Source organism: Stegostoma tigrinum, chromosome 45 (assembly GCF_030684315.1).
Source record: "Stegostoma tigrinum isolate sSteTig4 chromosome 45, sSteTig4.hap1, whole genome shotgun sequence".
Lineage (NCBI taxonomy): Eukaryota > Metazoa > Chordata > Chondrichthyes > Orectolobiformes > Stegostomatidae > Stegostoma > Stegostoma tigrinum.
In genome coordinates this window covers 14288841-14299675 of record NC_081398.1, presented here as the reverse complement: position 1 = coordinate 14299675, position 10835 = coordinate 14288841, and the positions used below count along the sequence as shown (strand labels likewise).

The 10835-nt window shown below is 49.0% G+C and overlaps 2 protein-coding genes across 2 annotated transcripts in view; one reads left to right on the top strand and one right to left on the bottom strand.

The window, feature by feature from the left end:
* On the top strand, positions 1-7262 carry naa38 (N-alpha-acetyltransferase 38, NatC auxiliary subunit). Its single transcript, XM_059642705.1, has 3 exons — positions 1-14; positions 4636-4814; positions 5847-7262. The coding sequence occupies exons 2-3, from the start codon at positions 4643-4645 to the stop codon at positions 5957-5959; spliced, it is 285 nt and encodes a 94-aa protein (XP_059498688.1). The 5' UTR covers positions 1-14; positions 4636-4642; the 3' UTR covers positions 5960-7262.
* The window catches only part of LOC125448726 (pentraxin-related protein PTX3-like), a 35056-nt gene continuing 30004 nt past the window's right edge, over positions 5784-10835 (bottom strand). Inside the window, exon 3 of the mRNA XM_048524207.2 lies at positions 5784-9499. Coding sequence (XP_048380164.1) covers positions 8898-9499 — 602 coding nt within the window. The 3' untranslated portion in view covers positions 5784-8897. The remainder of the gene's footprint in view (positions 9500-10835) is intronic.

Below are 10835 nucleotides of genomic sequence, written 5' to 3'. Positions count from 1 at the left end.
AGGACGCGGGAATGGTGAGGGAGGTGAGGTGTTGGTTGGGGGATGGTGCCCAGAGCCGGGGGGGGGGGGGGGGGGGGGGTGATTGTGGTGCCCAGAGCCTGGGGGGGTGATTGGGGTGCCCAGAGACCGGGGGATGGGTTGCCGGGGGCAGGGGTACCGGGGTGGGGGGCATGGTTGCAGGGGGCTGGGATATGAGGGGGGGAGGGGAAGGACATGGTTGAGGGGGCAGAGATACCGGGGGGACCTGGTTGGGGGGGGGGGCAGAGATATGGGAGGGGCATGGTTGGCAGGGGCAGAGATACAGGGTGGGATGGTGAGGGGGGGAATAGAGAGGGGGTGGTGGGGGGAATGGTGAGGGAGGTGGAGGGGTGGGCAGAGAGATGGTTGGGGTGGGGAATTGTTGGGCGGGTGCAGAAAGATGGTCCCGGTGGGTGGGGACAGAGAGACAATGGAGGGGGAATGGTGAGGAGGTGTACAGGGAGACGGTGGTGAGGGGGTAATAGAGAAATGGTGAGAGGGGAACGTGGACACAGTTGGGGGGGGTGAATGGTGAGGGCGTGACAGAGATGGTGGTGGGGAATGGCAAGGAGGTGGAGCCGTGAGGGGGCACAGAGACACGGTGTGGGGGAGTGGTTGGGGGCTAGAGAGATAGTAGGGGTAGGGCGGGACAGAGAGAGACAATTGGGGGGAATAGTGAGGGGGGGGTGTACAGAGAGATGGTGATGGGCAGTGGTGAGGGGGGGGTACAGAGAAATGATGAGGGGGGGGACAGGGACATACTGAGGGGGGTGAATGGCGAGGCGGGGGGCGGTTCCAGAGAGATGGCAGAAGGGGGAATGGTGAGGGGGGTGACAGAGAGACTGGAGGGAGTTTGCTGAGGTTGGGGGTACAGAGACATAGAAGGGGGAATGGCGAGGAGGGGTTTGGCAGAGAAGCGGGAATGGCGAGTGGCGGCCAGACGGCGGGGGGGAATGGGGGGGGACAGAGATGGGGTGGGAGGGTGGGTGGCGACAGAGACAGTGGGGACATGGGGTGGGGAGTATGGTGGGGGTTGTACAGAGAGACGGTGGGGGAGGAATGGAGATGGTGAGGGGGCAGAGAGACTCTTGCGGGGGGGTAAGGGAAATGCGGAGGGAGTTGGGTGTCGTGGAGACGGTGGTGGGGTGGTCAGGGAGACAGGAAGGAGATGGGGTGGCGGGGGTGGGGGGAGTCGTCTTGGGGAGAGGAGAGAGACAGCAAAGGTGATAAATGAAATAACTCCATAAAGGCTGATATCCCGTCACCAAGTCACCCTTTTTATATGTATGTGTACAGCACTGTACGCTGACCCAGCGTGCTCAAAGCCAGCTCCAAGAATGACCAGGTCCCGACCCAAAACATCAACTTTCCTGCTTTTCTGCTGCCTGGCATCTCTCACACTCCTGTATATGTCTGTCATCCAGGCTCTTGATTGGATCAGGTTAACAGTGCCAAGGTTTTACATTAGATTTGTAGGTTGGGTTGTGGATGCTGTGGTTGGTTGGCTTGCTGAGCTGGTTTGTTGTTTTTCCACAGACATTTCATTACCCTACTGGGTAATATTATAAATGCAGCTTCCAATGAAGCACAGAGATAATGGGAACTGCAGATGCTGGAGATTCCAAGATAATAAAATGTGAGGCTGGATGAACACAGCAGGCCAAGCAGCATCTCTGATGAAGGGTCTAGGCCCGAAACGTCAGCTTTTGTGCTCCTGAGATGCTGCTTGGCCTGCTGTGTTCATCCAGCCTCACATTTTATTATCCAATGAAGCACAGTTGTGTTTTCCCACCTGTTGTTTAAACTGTCGGGTCCACTGAGGTGGATTACCTCACTTCTGAGTTTTCCTTCGCTATGGAGTATAGAAGAGATCTAGTTCTATGTGTCTGTTGATGACTTTCTTGGTGGAGTTCCAGGCTTCTAGGAATTCCCGTGCTTGTCTCTGCTCTGCTTGTCCCACACTCTCCGACACACTTGTCACGGTACCTTACGCATCGGAACTAACCACAAGACTGAATGACCACTGGGCATCAGAGTAGCACACAAACCCACATCAACTCTACGACAATTGCTCAATCGAGCGAAAGACCCATTACCCACAATGGACAGGACCAGTGTCATATACAAGATTCCCTGCAGAGACTGTGACAAACACTACGTCGGACAAACAGGAAGGAAATTAATTTGGGTGCATGAACACCAATTGGCTACAAAAGGACATGACCAATACTCACTTATCTCTCTCCGCATGAATAAGGAGAACCACCAATTTGACTGGGACAGCATCAAGATCCTGAGACAAGCAAAGCAGGGACAAACACGGAAATTCCTAGAAGCCTGGTACTCCATGAAGAAAGCCATCAAAAAACACATAGAGCTTGACCCCATAGACACACCACTGTGAAGAAAATCCAGAAGTGAGGCAATCCAGCTCAACAGACTCCAGAGTTTAGATAATAGGCGGGAAATCACAATGGCGCTTCGTTAGAGGCTGCACCGACGATATTACCTAGCAGGGTAATGAAACGTCTGCGGAACAACAACGAGCCAGCTCGGCGAGCCAACCAACTACAACATTAACAGCCCCAGTCAGGGAACTATTTTATCAGGTCCACCTGGCTGACCTCATTCAAATCAGTAAGCTGAGGGGAGAGAGAGATGATGGAAAGATGGCAGGAACTGAGGTGTGATGGAATTACTGGGGCATGGGGGTGAGTGGTAGTGGAGTGTGAATGGGGGAGATGGGCTGGAGGGCTTTCTGGTTTGTGTTGGGGAGATCGGCAGGGGGATTGATCACATTGGCATGTGATGGGGGAGTTGGGCAGAAGGACGTAATGGGGTGTGATCATGAAGATGGGACGGGGTAAGGTGGAAATTGGACCAGAGTATGATGAGGCAGACCTGGCAATGATTGGACATGCAAAGGAGTGAGAGAAGGTGAAGGAAATAGGACAGGATGAAACCAAGGGATTGGGTGAGTTGGAGAGGGCAGGAAGAGGGAGGGAACTGGGAGAGATGGTGGTGGGAACGGGTTGGCAGGACCTTGGAAGATGGTGGAGAAGGCAGGGAGGGAGGGGTGGGAAGTAAAAAGGAAATGGAGTGAAAGGAGGGATGGTGAGAATAGGCGTGGGGAAGAAGAGGAAGAGGAAGAGGGCACAAGGGAGAAGGTAGGGGGCTGGATGAGCCGACACTGGGAGTAGGAGGAGGGGGGGAAGGAATTGGGGTGTGGGAGGAACCATGGGAGTGGGTTGGCAGAATGGTGTGAGTGGAGGGGAGGGAGTGCATGGGAGATGAAGGAGAACAGGGTGAGGAAGGAAGAGACCTGGGATTGGAGGGGATCTGTGGGATAGTGGGAGGAGGGATTTAGGATTTGGGGACAAGGGTAGGATGCGGAGAGGAAAGGGAACTGGGAGATGGGGCAAGGACGTAGGGTTGGGGGAGCCTGGGGAGAGAAAGGAAGAGAGATGGGTGGTAGGGTGGGGAGAGTTAGAACTGGGGAATGAAGGGGAGGGATGAACAGGGAAATTGGGGTTGGAATGTACAGTGCTTGGAGGAGATAACTAGTGGAATAGAGAGGGGATGGGAATTGGGGCATAAGTGGGAGGGGTATCAAACCAGGCAATGTGGGGAGGTTGAAGAGGGTGAACTGGCGAGAAAGTAGGAAGGAATGGGATAGGTGGGTGGAGAACATGGATTTGGATTATAGTGGGAAGGGGGGGCATCCAGAGGATAGCTGAGAAAGCTGAAGGAACTGAGGTTGGAGGGATTGAGTGGGGAGATATGCAGTGGAATCTGGTGTTTGGGGAGGTGTTCGCCAAGCATAGAACCTGGAAGGAGGGTTGGGAGAAACCTGGGGGTGGATGTGTTGGGAGAATGAACTGGGGATAGAGGGGAAGCCAGGGGAGTGGGGGAAACTGGGGCATAGGAAGCAGCAGAACCTGCATATCAGGAAGCAGCTTGGAGTGGGGTGAAAGAGAATGAATGCTGGTGCGGTAGAATCAGGAGTTGGGGGAACTGCTGAGTGGGGAAAATGGGAGGGGGTTATCGTGAAGGACTGGCTGTTAGAGTGAAGATGTGCAGGGCTGAGGCAATTGAGGTGAAAAATGATGGGGGTGTTGATCGCGATCAGTGGAGGTTGCGGGCATAAGGTGAGTAGGGAATCCATGTGCCCCCATTTGTGACCAGCGTGTGCATGGATGTGGTAGTATGTGCGTATTATTATGATTGTGTACATGTGCTTATGACTGTACGCATGTTATTGTGCTTCTGAGTACGTGTACAAGTCTTGAACAGTGAATTGGTTCATTCCAATTGTACTGGAGAATGCTGCAAGAAATGTCCGTTCAACCTGTCATTGCCTTTATCCGTGTGTCAGTAACATTGAAACAGATTTTGGGTTGGTGTGGGATGATACTATGTGCACATCGGCATTCACATTAGCAGCTTTGGCTGTGAAGGGCCAAAGGGAGTGGAAGGCAAGGCTTCCTGAGATGCTGACTGTTGGGTTATTGTATTGTGAATGTATTCAGGTAACCCAGTGAGTTACTGTGAGCTTGTGTGATGAGCAGAGAGTCAGCACGCTGCAGGTCCCGATGACCTTATCTGCTGTTTCTTCAGGCAGGATATGGCAGACAGCAACGTGGCCTCAAACTCCAGACGGATGTTAGAGAGCTTACTGAACAAAAGCATGAGGATCCAAATGACTGATGGCAGGACATTGATTGGTCTCTTCCTGTGCACCGACCGGGACTGCAACGTCATTTTGGGCTCAGCCCAGGAGTACCTGAAACCGACAGGTAAACAGTAGCTTGTGACTGGAGGATGAGAGACTTGGGGAAGTGTTCCAGAGTGAGTGACAAGACCAATGAGGAGGGTGGAAAGAGGATAAATAACAGGCACCTGTGGGTGGAAGAGGAGTGCAGGTAGAGGGTAAAGAATAACAATCTGCAGACGCAGGCAGTATGTGGTGGGGGGGAGGGACAGAAACCTGCCTCGGGTTGGGAGGAGCATAAAGAACAGGAACCTGCCAGATGAGGGTGGTAAATGGCAGGAACCTGTGAGGGTGAGTCAGTAACAGGCATCTGGTTCAGGTGTTTTTCTGTCCCAAAACCTCACATCGATGAACATTGACAATCAGCGAATGGGTGTAGCTTTGCTTTGCCTGTCTTATTCAAACCACCTATTTTCTCAAATATCTCAATCAAATTTCCCCTCCATCTCTTTCGCTCTAAGGAGAACGAGCCCAGCTTTTCCATCCCAATCTCATCACTAAAGTCTCCTTATCCCTGGAATCATTCGGGAGAAATCTTGGCACGGTGGCTCAGTGGTTAGCTGAGCTGCCTCAGCACATGCACAGTCCAAAGATGTGCAGGCTAGGTGGATTGGCCGTGCAAAATTGCCCAAAGTGTCCAGAAAGGTGTGGGCTAGGTGGGTTAGCCAGGGTAAATGCAGGGTTATGGGGATAGGGCAAGGAAGAATGGATCTGGGTGAGATGAGGCTCTTCAGAGGATTGGTGCAGAATCAATGGGGGAATTGGCCTGCTTTCACACTGTAGAGATTCTCTGATTTCCGCACCCTTTCTTGGACTCTCATCTTGCAGGAGCACAATGTGGGGTCTAGGCATATTGACCAACAAAAGTTGTTGAGAATCATCACCAGCCTTCCGGCTCTTTCCTACACTGCCAATGGTATATCTCCATGTTGTACGTGGTGGCCACAGCCATATTTCAAGGACATTGCAAAGATTGAACATGACTCCTCCAAGCTTGCAATCTGTTTCTGCAGAAAGTGAGGCCAAGAGGAATGATGTGTATTTTATTTGACTGCAGATTCCTTGGCACATGGTGAGCCACGAGTACTGGGTCTGGCCATGATCCCTGGGCACCACATCGTTTCCATCGAGGTTGAAATGGACAGCGTGTCAAGCCCACAATATATGTGAGACAGAGCATGGCTGTTTGAAGCTGTGCCTGGTCCTGAGTGCGTGGTCAATGTGTATTGCACCGTGAGGACTGTAAGCCTACCTGCCCCCTGCCCAGGCTTCCACTCATCCAATGCCTTGTTTATCATTTTGCATTGATGGCAGGGGCTTGTTTCTTTGATTATTTGTGAAGTTAACTGAGATGTTGGAACAAGCTGGACAGTGCCTTCTGAGTCAGGCCATTGGCTGTTCCATGTCTCTTCTGGTCCCACCCTCTTCCAGCAGAATGCACGAGGCCTCCCACGATGCTCGGGTCAATACATCACCTCCCCTGCACTCACCCCGCAAAAACCAGCGAAGATCGATAAATTTAATGACTTATCAATAGCAACTGCTAACAGACGAGCACATGAACTGAGCCTCCGAGGATTTGCTTTCCCAGTGCATCTTTGAATTATTTTGAAGTAGATTGATTTAGGGAACTTGGAAACCATTTGTCCGATTTGTTCTTCGTGGTTCATCATCAATGGCTTATGTGCATGAATGTATAGCCCCTCCCGCTGGAGAACAAACTGGTTTGTTCTTCACCTCAGCCCGGGTAGCACATAATGGGGAGCTGTTCAGCCACTGAGGCATTGCAGCCAAGTTTACCTTGCTCTCATGCACAGTGAGGTGTCTTCCCTGCATAATAGCTGTGCATTCTGTCTCTCTCACTCTCACTCCCCTATGATAGCCCGTCACGATCATGTGCCTCAAACAGCTCACTCATGCTTTGCAGGCTTACTAATACCGAGCTTCTCTCCTGGCCCACCCCCACCACGTTCTGTCCTGTTCCTTCACCCCTGCTCTTTAACGCCCCTCATTCTTTTGATTTCTCTATCTTTCTCACCCACCCCACCATTGAGCCTAAGTGATATTTCTGTCTTCAGATTTCAAGCCTGCACAGTGTTTTGTTCCTGGGAGTAAATGTGAACAGTGATCACTGCATGATGTGATGCTTCGGAGACAGAAAGTGCCTATCATTATTAATATACACAACGTGAGAGCAGTCCTTTTTTATTCAAATAATGTGCATTTGGCAAATATATTTAAGTTTGATTATTTTTGCCTATTTGAAATGTTTAATAAAACATGTGCAGCTGAACTTAAAACTTGAGCGTCCGAGTTGTTGGGGACTGAGGTTTTTCTGTTTTACCACTTGATTTTGTCCGTGTTTTTTAACCCCAGAGGTGTTGTTCCTCAATGTGTTCAACCTTCAAAAAGGTTACCTGTGCTCCTTAATATTTTCTGGACTGAGCTATCACCTTTTGTTTTTGTTCCTCTTTCACAGGATTTGGGCATCGCTGGCACGGTTAGCATTTGTTGCCCTAATTGCCCTTTGAACAGAGTGGCTTTAATCAGCCACTTCAGAGGGCAGTTCAGAATCCACCAATTTGAAGTCACATGTAGGTCCAGACCTGGTAAGGTAGGTTTCAATCCCTATAGGCCATCGGCGAACCAGGTAGTTTCTCGCAGCAACTGGTGATCTTTTCATAGTCCCTTTATTGAGACTAACTTTTAATTCCAGATTCTTTAATCAAATTTTACTTCCATCAGATGCCATGGTAGGATTTGAACACATGTCCCTAGAGCATTAGCCTGTCTTTGGGTTGCTAGTCTGTTGGCATTACCACTGAGTGATCAAGTGACATGGTGGGGCTTATTTCTGTAGCTGAGGGGGTGACCTGTTGGAGATGACAAATATTATGACAGCAAAGTGACAAAGGATGAACATAGAGAAGATGTTTCCTCAAGGGGGCGACCAGAGCTTCAGACAATCGATAAAAATTGTCACTAAGAAATTCCATCAGGAATTCATCTCGCTGTGAGATTAGATTAGATTAGATTCCCTACAGTGTGGAAACAGGCCCTTCGGCCCAACAAGTCCACACCACCCCTTGGAGCATCCCATTCCCCTATAACCTTCACACCCCTGAACACTACGGGCAATTTAGCATGGCCAATCCACCTAGCCTGCACATCTTTGGACTGTGGGAGGACACTGGAGGACCCAGAGGAAACCCACGCAGACACAGGGAGAATGTGCAAACTCCGCACAGACAGTTACCTGAGGCTGGAATCAAACCCAGGTCCATGGCGCTGTGAGGCTGCAGTGCTAACCACTGAGCCACCGTGCCACCCTAAAGTTCTTATGGAAGTTCTTCCAAGTAGTTGGGGTAGTATCGATTGATTTAGGGGCATGAATCGATTGGGTCCTAGTTTTTGTAAATCAGCTTCTTGCAGTAATATCTCACTTCTGACAGAAAATCCACAATGCATTTATCTAGATAGGCTTAAACATGCATAACTTCAACTACACAAAGCTTTAAAGTGGGAATTGTTTGTATCCTGTTATATTGAAAAGCAAAATGTTTTATTTGTTATGCTAGTTTGTAAGAATATTTGGTGTGTGTGTATATATATCCCCATTGCATCAAAATTACTCACCTGAAGGGGGCACCAAATCATTTGGGACGGGGGACAATAAACATTCGTTTCCAATTTCTATCTTCACAAACAGGGTAGTGTGTCCATGAATAGATTTCACTGCAGACCCTGGGTAGCCAGACGGAACATGGTGCATTGAAGGAGTCATATTTAAAATGGTACCCCGAGCAAGTGCAATCTGTGATCCTTTCTAGCTACATGTCAGCTGCTGGACTCAAAACCTCTTTGTTTAATGTTTAAACTTTTTTTTTGTTGCATGGTGTATGACTGGTTTTGCAATATAGGATAGGCCAGGCACCAAATGAAATGGAATTTTCAAAATGGCTGCTTGACCAGATGCAAGACCATTTTTCATTTAATAAAATGTCTGCTGTATGGAATTAACATCGTTCAGTTTTCTTTTGAAGGGAGGGATTTCCTTTTCTGAACCTGTGACATGAAATTCTGTTAAGGAGTGGAACGGAATGTTTCTCTACTGGATCAGCACACCAGCCCCTACAGTTATTGGAGAAACATCCCACCCCACCATGTTCCCTTTAAAGTCACACCCATTGTTTTGCAGCAGAAGGCTGGCCTTCATCTCTGTGATGGCTGTGTCCCACAGGTTAAAGCCGGTCAGTTTTCCACTAAATGCAGTGGGTACCTTGGTGTTTTCACCCACCTGACATTTGGCACTCATATGGCCCAGCTGTACAGCTCCTCCACCAGGGATTGTGCGCAGCTGGGCGGTCAGGTTGCGGGAAGCCATCACCTGACCATTGGCTACCAGTGTGATATTCCCAGAGCCACCATCCCAGATCCCGCAGTAGTGTGTCCACTTTCCCCAAAAGCCTGTCTGAGTGTGCACTTCCACAGAGTCCACTGAGAACCACACTGAGCCTCGGCTGAGGTAGAGCTGGAATCCGGTGCCATTTTCTTCAGTGCAGTAGGAGAAGAGCACTGCTTCCTCCATTGCCCTGGTTGGATTTGCCCAGATGCAGGCAGTGAAGGCCCGGAAGTTGCAGTTATCCACAGGGAGAATGTTGGCCTGTGTTCCCTTCATGTGAACAGGAAATGTCAATGCCCTTTGGCACCCTGTAAAAACAATACAGTAGTTATATGTAGGGAAAATCTGTTCCTGTCCTCTTGTAACTGGGAGGCCACTCAGCCCATTTAAACCCATTCAAGACAAACAGTGTAATGAAATACCTCCTTAAATATATGTCTCTATCTCTACTGATCTATCCCATACTTCTGCAGATTTGTTTTAGTCAGCTCTGTTTTCTTTCCCCTTAGAGTTGTCTTTATTCACGTTTTAAAAACTCTCGTCTTTCTCCCTCAGCATGAAATTTGATCTGGGGGGCACTCGAACTAATCAATGATTAATGAATAATTAATTGTTCCATCACTTGATCCAGTATATCTGCTGTCTGGTTGGATCTAGAAAATGCTGTGTTCAGAAGTTATCCCAAAAATACTCCAGAGCTCTGCTTTCAAACTGCTTTGCCAATCTTTGTCCAAAATTGGGAATAAGATCACCCGTCATTATTGAAGTACCTTCCTCACAAGTCCCTATTCTTCCCATATAACCTGCCCTAGAATGTGGTGGTTGTTAGGGAGCCTACAAACTATGACAAGTGATTTGAAAACAACAAATGCTGGAGATCACAGCAATGCAGATAGCATCCATGGAGGGAGAGCAAGCCAACGTCTTTCAATGACTTTTTAAGGGCTGAGGTGGTGTGGAGGGGGACCACATTATGGAAGAGTTGCGAGGGGGTGGGGGCTGGTGGAGGAAAGATGCTGATAGTTCAGATTAAGTGATGGGAATGTGGGAGTGGCGGAACAATGGTGTGTCTAACTGTCACGCTTGAAAGGGAAGATAGTCTCACTGGGGTGGGGGAATGGAAGAATGGGAGAGAGGACATGATAACAGAAAATGTAACAAGTAAAGCTTAAAAGGAAGAAATGGGAGTTGGTTCACAATTTGAAGGTGTTGAACTCAATATTAAGTCCAGAAAGCTATAAAGTGCCTGGTGTGGAGATGAGATGTTGTTCCTCCAGTTTGTGTTGTGATTCACTGGTACACTGCAGCATGCTGAGGACAGACATATGGGCATGCAAGTAAGACACTGTGTGGAAATGACTGGCTGTGGGAAGGATGGGGTCATCAAATACAATACACAAGATTGGAGGAGGATCTTGTGTATTGTATTCGCTGCACCTGATCTGGCCTACTCTACACTGGAGAAACCAAATGCAGAAATAATTCTTATTTCCCTGAATATGTCAGACCCTGGGTTTACATGAACTCTCTGTTCACTGCCCCAGTGTCAACGTCTTAGGTTAGCTAGCACAACTGTGAATTCATGATTTTGCAGATTGTTAGGAAATACTCTTGTTAAAATAACATTTCCACTTTATAATCTGT

What these genes read in the sequence shown, in the direction of transcription:
- naa38 (XM_059642705.1), top strand. Translation starts at nt 4,643, where the DNA reads ATGGCAGACAGCAACGTGGCCTCAAACTCCAGACGGATGTTAGAGAGC. An exon ending in GGAGTACCTGAAACCGACAG is followed by an intron (nt 4,815 to 5,846) that starts GTAAACAGTAGC and finishes ATTTGACTGCAG; the next exon opens with ATTCCTTGGCACATGGTGAG.